The sequence below is a fragment of the Lucilia sericata genome, unplaced genomic scaffold, assembly GCF_015586225.1.
Source record: "Lucilia sericata isolate MDLA Ls3-8-SP2 unplaced genomic scaffold, ASM1558622v1 Contig000789F_arrow, whole genome shotgun sequence".
NCBI lineage: Eukaryota > Metazoa > Arthropoda > Insecta > Diptera > Calliphoridae > Lucilia > Lucilia sericata.
The window spans coordinates 180,290-196,531 of NW_023994782.1; the positions used below are offsets into that span (position 1 = coordinate 180,290).

General features: G+C 28.6%; 1 protein-coding gene across 2 annotated transcripts in view; it reads right to left on the reverse strand.

Moving 5' to 3' along the window:
- Positions 1-16,242, reverse strand: part of LOC119608094 (fat-like cadherin-related tumor suppressor homolog) — a 67,126-nt gene that overhangs the window by 33,298 nt on the left and 17,586 nt on the right. Inside the window, exons 4-6 of one of the 2 annotated variants that reach the window (XM_037962358.1) lie at positions 12,385-12,669; positions 6,464-6,646; positions 6,358-6,381 (exon numbers count right to left, since the gene is read on the reverse strand). In XM_037962358.1, the coding sequence (XP_037818286.1) occupies positions 6,358-6,381; positions 6,464-6,646; positions 12,385-12,669 (492 nt within the window). The remainder of the gene's footprint in view (positions 1-6,357; positions 6,382-6,463; positions 6,647-12,384; positions 12,670-16,242) is intronic. The other variant, XM_037962360.1, reaches the window with a different exon arrangement.

Here is a 16,242-nt window from a genome sequence, read left to right on the forward strand (position 1 = left end):
CAATTATCTTCTCGTGAATAATTTTTAGCAAAAGCCGCCAAAGTTATAGCGGTTTAAAGTTAACAGTTTAAAAAATTCCCAAAATTACGTTTTTACCTGAAAGTCAAAAATATAAACGTGGATATAACCCACAATGTAGGACCCAAAATACAAATTAATTAACCCAAATATTTTAAATATTCGTGGGTAAATTCGTTTTTAAGAGTTTTTTCAACCTCTTCAAAAAATATTTTTTTATAAAACTAAGTACACATTTTTTATAGACTATTCAACATAATGAATTAATACGTTAATTTACAATCATTAACTAAAAAAATTATGCATTTATGTTTGTAGATTAAAAATTATGAGGTTTTAATTTATTTACGCATATATTCGAATGCATTTTTTTAAATTGCATTAAATCCAAAATGGTTGTATTTTTTCAAACGGCTTATAGATTTTGCTATAGACCTTATTAATAGCAACATAAAAGAATATAATAAAAGAATATAATTTTATTAATTTTAATTAGCGGGAAGGGTGTGCTTCATAAAGTTGTCTTAAAAGAAAAACACTGCGTTTTCTGCACACGAGAAACTTTCATGCAAATATTTTTGTGGTTAGCCAATAACAGCTTGTTTATAATTATCTTCTGCATCCATTTCTGAATTTAAATAAGGAAATAATATAAAAACCGTTAAAATGAAAATCTATAATAAGTTTGGAAATAAATTTCATACACATGACCGAACTTTTTTCAATGCATTTAATGCAAAATCGTACTTTTTTCTAACGGCTTATCGATTTTGGCATAAGCATCATTGCCAGTTACCGATTAATGTTAAGTGTTACCAATATTAATTAGCGGTTTAGGTGTGCTTCATCGAATTATCTTGTAACTCAAGAAACACCGCGTTTTCGGCTAAAGAGATGAAATTTCTTTTGTATCCCTTCTTATCTACAATTAACTGCTTTTTTCATTTGTAAATTTAAATTAATTAAAAATCCAAAAAAAACCGTTAAAATGAAAACCAGTCCGGTTAATCTAAATTTTGTAAATAAATTATATATTTACATAAATTAACTTTTTTATACTTTTTTAAAAAACTTTAATTTTTTCAAACGGCTTATTGATTTTCATATAAGCATGATTGTCAGCTACCGGTTGATGTATAATGTCCCCAATTTAAATTAACGGCTTAGGTGTGCTTCATAGATTTATGTTGTGAAAGGTACCCCGCGTATTCAGTCCACGAAAGGCCTTAATTAAATTTTTTTGATGCAAACCAATTCTTTCCATATAAAGATTGATTACTGATAAAATTCAGAATTTAAAATTTGTTTATAATGTGGAAATTCGCTGAAGTAAAAAATTTGCAATTTTTTTGTATTCGCTCTAAAATCTTTGCATGCTAATATTTTATCGCGGCTTTATGATTTCAACATGTAAAATTTAAAAGTATTTCGATCACGCGATATTTTGGGTACATTGAAGTTAAGCTGTTAGTGTGCTTTGCTACTAAGCCCTTTTTTCTTTATTTATTCAATATTTATTTTTTCAATATTTAAACTTCTTCCACAGTGATACCTTCTAGAACACATTTTGGAAATATACATCAAATGACGCGTAATTACAATATATACTTATTCTCTTTTATACATTTTGCATAACCTAAGAGCCGCAAATATTTTATCCAAAAAACTGCAAATTTTGTAAAATTGTATAAATTTGGTTTCTAAACATTGTGACCACATAATTCTTTACTTATAAATGGCACAACAATTTAATATGGACTATAGTCATTCAACAAGTGTATACAGCTTACATTAGCAAAATTGACTTTCTAAGTTGTAAGCCGCTCTCATAATATCAAATAGTTGTAAAAAGAACTACTCGTACTACTGTACGAATCGTTCGTTATTTCGCACCACGAAATTCTTTCGTAATATATACGACATTGTACGAAATATTTTAGTATAATGCAAAATAATCTTGGAAAAATTAATTTACATAAATTGAAAAAAGTAAATTTTGAATAAATATGTTAAAATTTACGAAATATTAATTTATGCAAACATTTTTGCTCATTTTAAAATAATTTTTCTAATTTTAGTTGAAAATTATTCTCCACACGAATTTTTAATTTTTTTATGAAAATAATTCGTGAATAATATTATACTTTTTCTTAAATTTTATAAAAATGTTGTAGTTTTATTTAATGATAATATAAATAATATCATTATGTTTAATTTCGCTAAAATTTAAGAAAAAAATATTACGAAAGGTTTTCGTACTTTCGTAAAAATAGAAAAGGGTTTTATTAAAGAATATTTCGTATTATACACGAAATTTTTGTAAATATTACGAAAATAGAAGTTACGAAATTTTTTTTCGTAAAGTTGAGCATGGATTTTTTTCAGTGTAGAAATGTATAATTCTGTGGAAAAACACATACGCTTGTATTCATAAAAAAATCTTATTTTGGTTTTAATACACACAATAGTTAAAGCACACTTTAGCCTTAAAATCCGTTAATAAAATTGTGATATTCATAAACAAATAATAAATTTACATTAGCTATTGTGCTGTTTTTTGTTTAACTTGGCAGCACTGTACAATTTGGCTGTCTTTTTATACCCACCATCAAAAAAGATGGGGGGTATATTGTTTTTGTCATTCCGTTTGTAACACATTGAAATATTCGTCTAAGACGATCTAGCCATGTCCGTCCGTCTGTCTGTCTGTTGAAAACACGATAGAGTCCAAATGGAAGTAGCTAGCGAGCTGAAATTTTGCACAGATACTTTTAGTTGATGCAGTTTGTTTGGTATTGAAAATGGGCATTATCGGTCCACAATTTCGCCTAGCCCCCATGCTAAGGGAAAAACCAATAGCAATGAAATTCGGCACAAACATGTTTTATGAGAACATAAATCTTCTGGTGGAATTTAATAAGGATCGGTCCATAATTGACCCTACCCCCCCATACAAAGTTCCCTTCAGAAAATGACTTTATCGCCCATAACTAGCTAAGAAAAACATTAATAGAGGTGAAATTCGACACAAACATGTATTATGAGAACCTAAATCCCTTTCTAAAATTTTATAAGGATAGGCCCATAATTGACCCTACCCCCCATATAAAGTCCCCTTCAGAAAATGACTTTATCGCCTATAACTGTCTAAGAGAAGCATCAATTCGGCAGAAACATGTTCTATGGGAGCATAAATCTCTTCGTAGAATTTTATAAGGATCGGTCCATAATTGACCCTACCCCCCATATAAAGTCCCCTTTAGAAAATGTCTTTATCGCTCATAACTGGCTAATAGAAGCATTAATAGCGGTGAAATTCGGCACAAACATGTTCTATGGGAACATAAATCTCTTCGTAGAATTTTATAAGGATCGGTCCATAATTGACCCTACCCCCCATATAAAGTCCCCTTCAGAAAATGACTTTATCGCCCATAACTGGCTAAGTGAAGCATCAATAGCGGTGAAATTCGGCACAAACATGTTTTATGGGAACCTAAATCGCTTTGTTAAATTTAATAAGGATAGGCCCATAATTGACCCTACCCCCCATATAATGTCCCCTTCAGAAAATGACTTTATCGCCCATAAATGGCTAAGAGAAACATCAATAGCGGTGAAATTCGGCAAAAACATGTTTTATGGGAACATAAATCTCTTCGTAGAATTTTATAAGGATCGGTCCATAATTGACCCTACCCCCATAATAAGTCCCCTTCAGAAAATGCCTTTATCGCCCATAACTGGCTAAGAAAAGCATCAACAGCGATGAAATTCGGCACAAACATGTTTTATAAGAATTTAAATCTCTTCGTAAAATTTTATAAGGATCGGTTCATAATTGACCCTACCCCCAATACAAGGTTCCCTTCAGAAAATGACTTTAATGCTCATATCTGACCTTAAGAAACATATATACTTACATATATATAGCAATAAAATTCGACATAAAAAATTTTTATAGGAACTAAAATCATTTTCTTAAATTTTATGAGGATGGGTCCATAATTGAACCAACCCCCCATATAAGGTCCCCTTCAGAAAATGACTTTAAAGCTTATTACTGACTCAAAAATGTGAGTACATTAGTAAAATTCTACATAAACAAGTTTTGTGCGAGCCAATTTTATAAGGATCGGTCCTTGATTAGCCCAATCCCCCTTGTGAGGTCCCCTTCAGAAAATGACTTTAAAGCTCATTACTAGCTTAAAACTGCGAGTACAGCGATGAAATTCGACATGAACAATTTTCGTATTAGCTAAAATCTCCCACTAAATTTTATAAGGATCAGTCTGTAATTGACCATACGCCAGTATAAGGTCCCCTTCAGAAAATGACTTTAACGCTCATTACTGACTCAGAAATGCGATTACAGCAGTGAAATTCTACGTAAACAAGTTTTGTACTAGCCAAAAACTATTTATGGGGATCGGTATATAACTGACCCCACCCTCCATATAAGGTCCCCTTACGAACATAATTTATGTACGAAGGTTTATAAACATCGGTCTATAATTGACCCTTATATAAGATTCACTCCAGAGAATCACTTTAACGCTCATGTATGGCTCAAAAGTTCTTCCAAATTACGGTAGTTTTATAGGAACTGGAATTTTTCAACCGAATTTCATGATGATCGGTCGATAAGTAATCAAACACCCATTTTCGGTTTCCTTCAGATAATTACTTTAAACCCCATGACTGAATTAAAGATACAAGTACAGCTACATTAGATACAAATAATTATTTTATACACCGACAAGGATAGGTCTATAATTGACTCCACCCTCCATATAACCACTCTTACAAAAAACAAACAGTTTATGGTTATAAATATTGGATCAAACAAAATTAATATTTTTAATTCGGAAGAGCACGGTCCATGCTTAAGCCTTTATTTAATTTAATTTTTTTAATATTTCCCTGATGTTCATAATAATATCGACATATGATTCAACATAAATCAATAATATTAAAGTTTATTTATAAGGATGATTTGATGGTGGGTATATAAGATTCGGCATGGCCGAATATAACACTCTTACTTGGTATGTGTTGTAACAGCTTGATCAGTGGTGATGCTTTTACTTATTCTTCCACTTAGATTTAACATAAAAGGGTAAGACAAATTAAAATTTCACTTACATAATGTGTGGAGTTCTAAGCGAAGTTAATGAGACGCCTATAAACGCTTGCAAATAAGAATGTAATGTATGTAGATTACAATCCTATTTGCATTTGTAAGTCAAAGTACCATGTTTTCCGATTTTGTTATAGAAAAATATATATTTTTTTATATTTATTTTAAAATTATGCAAGTTTATTTAAAAATGATCATCAAGTAATAAACATGTATTATAGTTAATTCAATAAAAATATAATTAAACAATTTCAACGAAGATAAATGAAATGAATCTTAATTTTCTTAGAACTCCACACATTATGTAAGTGAAATTTTAATTTGTCTTAATGATATTGTGGCTTACATTCTAAGCGAGAGCACATCGATGAGGCAGCCTAGGACACTTTTATGTTAAATCTAAGTGGAAGAATAAGTGGAAGCATCACTACTGACTGCCACGAAATATCACTTAGATAAGCGAATGAATAATATGTATTTTTACCGCTGGGTTTTTCTCTTATTTTCATGTTGTAGCGTTGCCATATGTTAATATTATTTTGCTACAAATCCTGCAAAATTGCAAAAACAGGGTTGTTATAATGCGAATTTTTCGCCACGTGCTATTATTAACAGAAGATATAAAATGAAAATAATAATAGTTGTGCCTATTTTTGAAGGGATATTAGTATATTTGTTATAATTATGAGCTCCAAATACCAATTTAGGGGGTCCGGTTATATGGGGGCTACGTGAAATAATGGAGCGATATCAACCAAACTCAATAGGTTTCGTCCTTGTAATGCGTGTACCAAATCAGTAAGTAGTAGATTGGTATACTAAAGGTATAGGACCATTAATTTTATGCGTTACAAACATCATAACAAATCCAACGTACCCTCCTCACTAAAGTGGTGTAGGGTATAAAAAGCTTTATCTGAGAAAAAAATTGTAAAATCAACTTATTGTTGGCTTAAAGAAGGTTCGAGGTTCGAAGGTATTTTAAGCTATTTGACGTTTATGTATACGATTTTCGTGAATTGCCTAAAATTGGTTAATCTACAATAAGTTTTTATGAATATAGCCATTAAACTTCGGGATTTTAAAATCTTGAAATTACCGAAAAACGGAATTTCTAAAAATGAAATCCCAGGATTTGAAAAATCGGGGTGATTATAAAAAACAAATATATTACATTACATGTATTCTCAATTACTTACATTTTGTGATACATCTGAAAGGCACTGATTCGCACAAAAGTACAAAAATATTATATAATTATTGTATACATATATATATAATTATGTATGTAATTAATAAAATTACCTGAATTTAATGTGTAGTCTTCGTTCTCACTATAATATATGGGGCTCAGTCTTGATAGCGAATTACTACTTAATGGCAGTCTTATGTTTTGGATGTCTTGTAGCTCAGAATCGACAGAGTCAGAAACTAAATCTTCGGGTAATGTTGAAATATCTCTGACAGGATTTACTTTTAACATGGAAACTGTAAAGCAATCAAGAAAAGTTATTAATAGCTAATTTTATTGTTTTTCATTATTCTACTTTAAAATTTTGAAGAAAGAAAATACATATATGTATGTAGGTGTATAAATAAATATTACTTAGGAGTAATTAATTATATCGACTAAGTAATTGATTATTGGAATTAAATTTATGTATGTAACTCAAATTTTTTTTTATCTAATTACACCATGAACAATTTTGAAAAAAGCTTTCACACATAGAAAAGTTGATATGCATGTGAAACTTGACTCCATATATAGCAATTCTGCGTACTACGATTTTTATATACAGCTTTTATATCCTTATAAAAGGACTTGTAATTTCAAAAGACTATTTTAAATATTTATATGTGTTGTATTATGCTAATATTAGTTTCAAATGAAATTTAGGAATCTGTGCATTCCATCTATATTATTTATTTGACAAAAAATCGAAAAGAAAGGTATCATTTTCGAAACAAAAATTTGTAAATAGTTTTTTGTGACAAATTTTCTTTAAGCTTCCATTTCTTTTTTAATCCTGATGAATTGAAATAAATAATATTATTGTGAAGCAGAGGTTCACAGCTTCATTTGATATTAATATCAGTACAAAATTTTTTATATAAATTTGGAATTCCATCTTTTGAAATCGTATGTCCTTTAAACTTTAAAGTCCTTTTACAGGATAATAAGAGCGGATTATGAAAAACTGAGTGCACAGAGCTAATACTAATGGTCAACACATAGATGGTACACATAGATTTTTTCATGTGTGAAAATGACTATTGCACGGTGTTATCATGCTTTTTAATGCATTTTCATTCTCTGTAAAATACAGAGTATTAATACTTCTCAAAAATGTTTGTATCATCTCAGCAAAAACTCGGGAATGGCTTGTACTTACATAACCACTTATTTTTCAATTACTACTACTCACCGTCTTTTACTTTTAAGTACTCTTATAATGACTTATACATATATAATCAGATACTTTATTTTGGTTTTTGCCGTTTTTTGCACATTTTATTGAATTGATCACCAGCAACTTTATTTTACATACAGAAAGCAAATGGTTTTTCTGTGTTAAAACAATAAAAGCGAGCGTGGTAAGTACTTGCCTATAATGATATCACCGTGTAGTGAAAAGTGGCTTTTTTAGCTTTTTAGCTCCTTACTTTTAAAAGTAAGTTTTTGCTGGGATAATACAACATAATTTGTATTTTAATACATATTAAGCTTTTATAAAAGCAATCTGCATTCAATTATTTTAAAATTGTAATTATTTAGGCAAATTTCTACAATACCACATTTACACTACAGCGAAATCTAGTACTTATGAGATTTCGAGCAAATCCTGTTGATTTTTACTAGATTTGGCAAAATCTAGTAAAAATAGAAATGCAACTCTTTTTTTGCCAAATAGTACTAAAAATACGACGCTGCAGAAGAAAAAATGACAATTGAAACAAAACAAATGAAAAATGGAAGTAATCTAATTTTTTAAGAAAATTTCCTACAATACGGAAAACATGGATGAAAAGTATTCTGAAGATATAATATAACGTGATATTTAAATGCCGAATCCTGTACAATGTGTAAAATACTGATAAATATTTTATTTATTTTATTTATATTTATTTATACAGATTATACATATATAAATATTTTATATTTTTCAATATTGTTTGCTTTTAAACAAGATTTATTTTTAAAATGAAATCTAGCCAATGTCAAAAAAGTGAAGTGTAAACGGTCTAGGTACTTATTCATAAACATTTACAAAATTTGTACTATAAACCTTTGATAAATGTTTATGAATAAGGCAGCTAGATTTTGATTTGAATTTTTGAAGATTTGAAATCTAATCTACTAGATTTCGCTGTAGTGTAAATGCGGTATAATAAAAAAATGTATATTATTTTGGCCAATTTTGTGCAACTCTGTGGTATTTTCATAAGTTGTGAAAAGCATTTTTACACTAATACTTATAAAGAAAATCCGAACAATACATATGTAGAGTTAGGTTTTTTGACAGCAGACTTAGGTGTTTTTTTTTTTTTTTGGGAGTGTTGGCCTTTTACGGTAATATGAGTTAAAAAGATAAATAAGCCGCTTCTTACTACTTGATCATTAGCATTTAACTCATTATTTTTGGAAGCAAATACTTATCACGCTCGCTTACAAATAAGGAGTTAAAAACTTGTTTTGATTTAAAAACAAAAAAAATGCTCTAACAGAATACGAACCTGGGCTTCTTGTTCGTTAGTTTGCTGTCTTACTCACAACAGCACTGCTTATTTATTTTATTGTGCTTCCAATAAAGGTTTCTTTCAGTGTATATTAAAAAGGATAATATCAAAAAATTTCGAAGAAAAAAGTAGGATTTTGAACATTACCCTCTCCGATTTTGATGAAATTCGGTACACACATTCTTAATGTAAATACGGAATTTAAAGTTCTCCAAAATTTCCAAATTCATATTTTTAGGATTTTTTCAACAAGCATTAAATTTGACATCGTATATTTAATCGTTTTAGTCCCCAATTAAAGCCTACGTCTTGTAGCTTGATAATATTTTATTAAAAATATTACAGTTTTTACGTAAAGATGATGACATCAAACAACGTCCTTTAGTCAAGGATATCTCAAAAAATATACTTTCCATTTTCTTTATGCCTTCACATAAGATTGCTTATTGTGTACTCAACAATATATAAAAAATTTGGAATGGATCAAAGAGGAGATCTCAAGTTTAACAACTTTTAGTAAAATAATCCACATTATTTTTATACAAATTTCAAAATTTATAGTTTTATTTGTTGACGAACACCAAAATAAATTAAAAAATTTGAAACAAAAATTAAATTGTTCTTGAAGAAAAAATTAACATTTTTGAAATTTGTATGGAAAAACTAAAAGTTGGTTTATTTGAGATCCCCTCATTGTCTCATTGTGAAATTTGTATATTTTATGCATTGAACACATTGAAGACAGCAGACTACCAACTGCAATCTGTCAAAAATAAAATACACACGTTTATATGAAGACGATTCTTTTGACGACAGCACAGCTACACGACCACTCGACTGCTTTTGTCGCTGCAGTCGAATTAAGCTAATTTCTATTTTTGTCAACCACAAAAACAGAAACAGTGTTGCTAATATAATAAAAAATTGAAGTGCTTAAAAAATATATTTTTTTTTACTTTATTGAGAGAAGTTCTTATAACCATATTGGAATTAATTAATAATAGGTATGTAAATTATTACAACATATATATTTTTACTCAAAATAATAGTTTAAATCTTAATTACTTTGAAATGTTATACGTTTATTTTTTATTAATGTAAAAACAAAAAACGATAAAGTGACACCACTGAATTATAAATTCATATCAACAAGAAACAGCTGTTTATTTATATTACTTGTAGCTGTAGTCTTTAAAATAATTCAGTAGCTACCACACGACTACAGCTGCAGCACAGCAGCATTTGTGTTCGTGTAGTCGTGTAGCCTGCTGTCTTCAATGTGTTCAATGCATTATTGAAAATACTATAAACAATCTTATGCAACGGAATAAAGAAAATGGAAGGTACCTTTTTTGAGATATGCTTGACTAATGGACGTTGTTTGATGTCATCATCCTTACGTTAAAACTGAAATATTTGAAATAAAATATTTTCAAACAACAAGACATCGGTTTTAATTAGGAACTAAAACGATTAACATCGGATAAGAAGTTTAGAAAATATACGATGTCAAATTTAATGCTTGTTGAAAAAAATCTTAAAAAATGTGAAGTTTTGATGAAATCTAAACCGTGATGAATTTGGAAATTCGAAATCGGAAAAACCTGTACGAAATAAAATGGCACAACTCAAAATAAAGAACTTACTTATAAATCTGATAATATGTAAGTCGTTATAAGAGTAATTTTAAGTAATGCAGACGGTAAGTAGTAGTCATTGAAAAGTAAGTGGTTATGCAAGTACAATCCCTTGCTCTAATGCAAAACTCAAAATAAAGTACTTACGTATCTGACTATATAGATTGAATAGTAAATGGTTATGAGAAATAATATTAGAAATCATTATATTTTATGTGGAAAATTATGTTCGCCAAAACTACCCGGTAGAATTTCATAATTGATATCTAAATGAAAAGTATTTATTAAGTCTATTTTCATCCGTTATTTAGATTTTATACCTCTTTTTACTCATTTTAATTTTGCTAGTTTTTATTGTACATACATATACAATAGAATCGTCCAAAAAATGTCGATTTTGCTCAGATGGGTCTTATTTATTAGTGTCTGAAACTGACTGGTGTTAAATTTTAGTCCAATCGAATAACGGGAACCCGTGCCGGAAATCGATCAAAAAGAGTAAAATTGGGTAAATATTAAGGACTTTTATTGATTTTTGATTTCTTCAAAAATTGTTCCACTAAAATTATATTTTCTTAACATTTCGATCAAATATTATCTTCTAGAGAAAATTGTCTATCCAATGAGGTATAAAACATTTATATCAACGGGCAAACAACTAAGTTATTTATAATTTCCTAAGCCAAATGTATATTAAAAATCATTAATTTTTTGCTTTTTGTCTTTGTTTTGCAAGCAGAAGTGATGTAGACGAAAATATCTACACAAAAAACGAGTAAAACATGAATTAATTAGTCGTTTCTGCTAAATATTTGTGAAAAGAAAATGCCTATAACTTTGTTATTTGTCGCTTGATATTAATACATATTTTATACCTTGTTGGAATGAAATGCTAACCCCCGTATTCATAAATATACTAATCGTTTATTTTAGGTTTATTACACACATTTTCCATACAAAATTCCTACAATAAACCATCAACAACTTTATTAAAAGTTTATAAATATGGGGGTAAGAATATATAATTTTAATTGCAAAATTTTTGAAGAAGTTAAAAAAAGTCTGGCACGGTATATACGGATAACGATATTAACTTTATTTAACACCAGTTAGTTTTAGATACTAATAAACAAACTAAGACCCATCTGAGCAAAATGAATATTTTTTGGACACCTCTAATGTACATTGGCATTGGACAAAATGATTTCAGTATTTTATTTGTCTGTTAATGTAGAATTTCATTGTATAGCTAAAATTCTAAATTTTATTTAATAAACTTTTTACCAACATTCTTATGGCCATATTCATAAATATAAAATTTTTTTATGAAAATGTTTTTAAACTGAGAGATTGCCAATAAAAATCGAACAAAACATACAATTTTGTATACGGTTACCGAAAATCAATATTTTCAGAAACAGGTTCACGAAAAACCGAAATAAAACTCTGATGAAACCGAAATAAAGTATAATCACCACTGATCGTGTTATGTTTTTATAGTCACAAGAAAATATGGGTGACTATTTCATTCGTTTTATACCACATCAAAATATTGGTCTTACACTCACAAAAGGTGTATGTGACCTAAATCCATTTATTGTGTCACCTTCGAAAACTTATTTTAAATTTATGACACACACATGACTCGGAATAGCCGAATATAACACTGACATTTGTTAAATATCTCTGGACTTTTGGCAAAAAACGTTTCAAATTTCTAGAAGGCATAGACTTACCCCTAGACAGAAATTGAGGGAATTGTTGTATTTCGAATAAGTGATTTTGTCAAGCGTCCACATATATTTATATTTAGCATGCTATTGAAAATAAAACGAATATTTATTTACTTACACTTTGGAATAGATGATGATTTAGCTTTAGACTCATTACTTTCATTACTATCAAAACTAGTTGAATCTGCAATCTCCGCAGGTACTTCTGTTATATCTGGCAAAGGATTATGACTGTTCCTAACCCAATCCGAACAATCCCAGTGGTACTGACCAAGAGATGAGTATTCTCCACCAAATGTTGATTGACAAACGTTGGGCATCGTAACTTGAATAAGTTTTCCACAGTTGGATTTTATTGATGTAAGACGATTTAATGGCAAATTGTGATAATCTATTGGCTTTCCTGTAAATATTTTGTTAGTTTTTAATAAATTGAGATTTAGAAGATTATTAAGCTTTCTACAATCCTGAGTGATATCAGTTAACACACAATTTTAAATAAATACTGCTAATATATTACATACATTTTAAAAATTGGAACAAGTCGGTTTTAGTGAAATTTCTCAAAAAAAAAAAAAAAAAAAAAAATAAAAATAAATAAATAAGAATAAAAAAGAATATAGAGCATTTTGAGAGAATAAAAATATATTTTTATATCGGCGACACCAACTTTCGAGTGGGCGTGGCTCCAAAGTTTAATAAATTTTTGACTATATTTTGTTTTGTTTACATTAAATAAAAGGCATTAAAAATACCTATCTAATGATATATAAAATATGGATCGACTTTTGGGTTTTCCCGAAATATATATTTTGACCCAACTTTTTCATCTAAAAGAAATCGGGAAAAATGTCTATATAATTCTATTTTAAATTCATATGTTAATAGCTTATGAATTAAGCTTTTATTTAAGGTATAAATAATTTCTGTATCTAATCAAATGCAAGAGATATTTGATTTCAAAAACCATCTATAATATATATATATATAAATATATATATATATTATATATAAAAATGAATGTGTGTTTGTATGTATGTATATATGTATATTTGTTTGGACTTTATAGACAGCTAAACGGCTGAACTGATTTTCTTGAAATTTTCACAGAGTCTTCCTGTATGTTTGGAAGGAACTATGGGCTACTTTTTATTTCAAAATTTCAAGTGGGAGAGTTGCCACGCCCACATACAAACTTAGTACTTAAAGTCGCATATCTCAGAAAGTACAACAGTTAGAGTCTTCAAATTTTGTATGGACATCTTTAACATCCATAAAAATATTTTCGGATAAAATGGGCGGAATGGCTATAGTCCATATATTAAATAAGTAAAGTACTGCTCAAAAATATAGCGCACCTTGTGTTAGGTTTTTATTCTTTTTGTATTATTACACTAAATTAAGTTAGAAAAACATGATTGATGGCAAATTCAAGAACGAAGTACAGTTTATGTAATAAGTATCAAAATTTGTGTAAGTCGGAAAAATAACGGTAATAGGGCTTTTATACAAAACTAACCATAAAAAACTGTTTCATAATTATAGCGCACTCTTTGAAATACGTTGAAACAATATTGAAAAATGTTAATTAATTTTGAAAAATTGCAACTAATTATCATGAAAGGACAGTTGTCTATGCTTATAAATGCAATTTAATTTGATGTGACAAATATTAAGCAGTTGTCTTTGGTTATTTTTGCTGAAATGTGTCTTGTAGTACTAGTAAATTACTTTATGTCAAAATATGCCCCTAATTGGTCAATAGTCCAATTTTTTTAATGAGAATTATATCTAGTGACATTAAAGATAACTTTGACATAAAATTTTAAAATTTTTTTCCCAGATAAACAACAGACTGACCCTCTAACATGGGTCACTTTTTGGCAGATTTAAGATTGTGATGATACAAATTGTAATAATTTTATCAAATTTCACCATAAAACCTTAAAAAACTTCCTTCTAATGTTTAATAATTATCTATGGAATAATAAGACATCATTACTATGATCTGAATATGCTTAATTCTATGCAAGCTAAACCTCACATGTAATATAAAAAAATTAAGAACCAATCCGCAATTATCGAATATCGTATTACATCGATTTGATAATAAATTTGTATATTAATTAAATAAAAATAATAGTTTTCGTTCGAATTGACCTCTATTTTCCATTTTTTTAAATTAAAATTTCCATTTACTGAAAATAAAATTCCCATTTATAAGAATTTTAAAAACATTTTTTGGTGGTGTTTCAGTTAGCACATGTGCATGTCTTAGCATCTTTTTTCTTGGCCTATTATCTTTTTTTAAGAATATGAAAATACTAGAGTCACTAAATTTTAACCTTTTGGAGAAAATATGATCACATTTTTGGGCCTATTTAAACATAGGCCTAGTTGAAATATTAAAAACGCTCAATGCTATCGCGCGAAATTCAGAAATTTTGGATCTATCAAGGAAATATTCTCATATAACATTGACCAAATTGTTATCAAATGTTTATAAATTATATTATTATTGATTAATTAACGATTCATGTCTTCAGAATTTAAAATCGCTGCATAAATTGATTGTAAAATGCTAAAAAATTAATCTGTTAAAAAAAACCCAAAATGTTAGCTACGCTTAGGCAACTAAATACCAACTGGGACTAAATGGGTCTTAAAATATAGGGGCAGAAGTATTTTATCATCCCGAGATCCAATATTGATAAACATTTCATTTAAGAATATTTTATTGCTAATTTGATTATAAATGCGCTATAATTTTGAATCAATAATTAAGGACTTGTTTCGTAAAATATTTTCTAGCGCAGTTATTTTGCTATTTTAAAATAAATTTTAATATTGTTTTAATAAAGTGGACTATATGCTTTAATTTACCGCCAAAATAAATTTATTACCTAAAGCTTTTTTAATGGTATAAAAAGAGAAAATAATAAACAAAAATGGGCTATATTTTTGAGCAGTGCTTTATATCTGAGAAAATATAACAGATAGAGTCCTCAAATTTTGCATGAACCACTTTAGTGTCAATATGATTATTTAAGGAAAAAGGGGGCGGACTAGAAGTAGGGGGCGTGGCACCTCCCATATGAATTAAATACAAAAATTCGCTTATCTGGGAAACTAATTGGCGGACTACCAATGGGGGGCGTTGCTTCTCCCATATGAATAAAATATACAAAAATTCGTTTATTTGGGAAACTTATAGAGCTAGCTTTATAAAATTTTGCACTAAGAACTTTAATATTTATCTGAACGTTTTGGGGAAAAAGGGCGTACTTTCATCAGGGGGGCTTGGAACCCCCATATGAATAAAATATAAAATTTCGTATATCTGAAAAACTATTAGAGCTAAAATCCTCAAATTTTCAGGAACAACTTTGATATCCATGTGGGTAATAAATTTTGGGTAATAAATTAGAGTTGACGTTTGTCTGGAAATCTTCAAATCTGTACGAAGAAATTTAACATTTATTTGAACATTTTGGGGAAAATGGGCGAACTTTCATTAGGGGCATTCAAAACTCCCATATTAATTAAATAGAAACAAGTTAGAGTGCTATATTCGGCTGAGCCGAATCTTAAATACCCTCCACCAGCTACTTTTATATTAATATTTTTCTAATTGATCAAATATTTGTAGAAATAAGTTTTCTCATGTCATAAATAGAAAAATCCCAAGATTTAAACAGCTTAAAGCTATTACAATTCCAAGATTTATTGAACATAACAAACGACATTTTCTTTTATATTTTTATAGCGCTTAACGATATTTAGTGATTTGCATGTATGTATGTGTGTGAAAGATTTAAGGATTTTTAAAATACATACATATATATATATATAATTTTGTTCTACACAAATTGATAATGCAAAGTTAAATATGGTTAAACCGCTTATAGGGGCAGTACATAGTATGGGAGATAAGATCAATTATAGACCGATCGTAAAAAATTCTTTAAGCTAAATT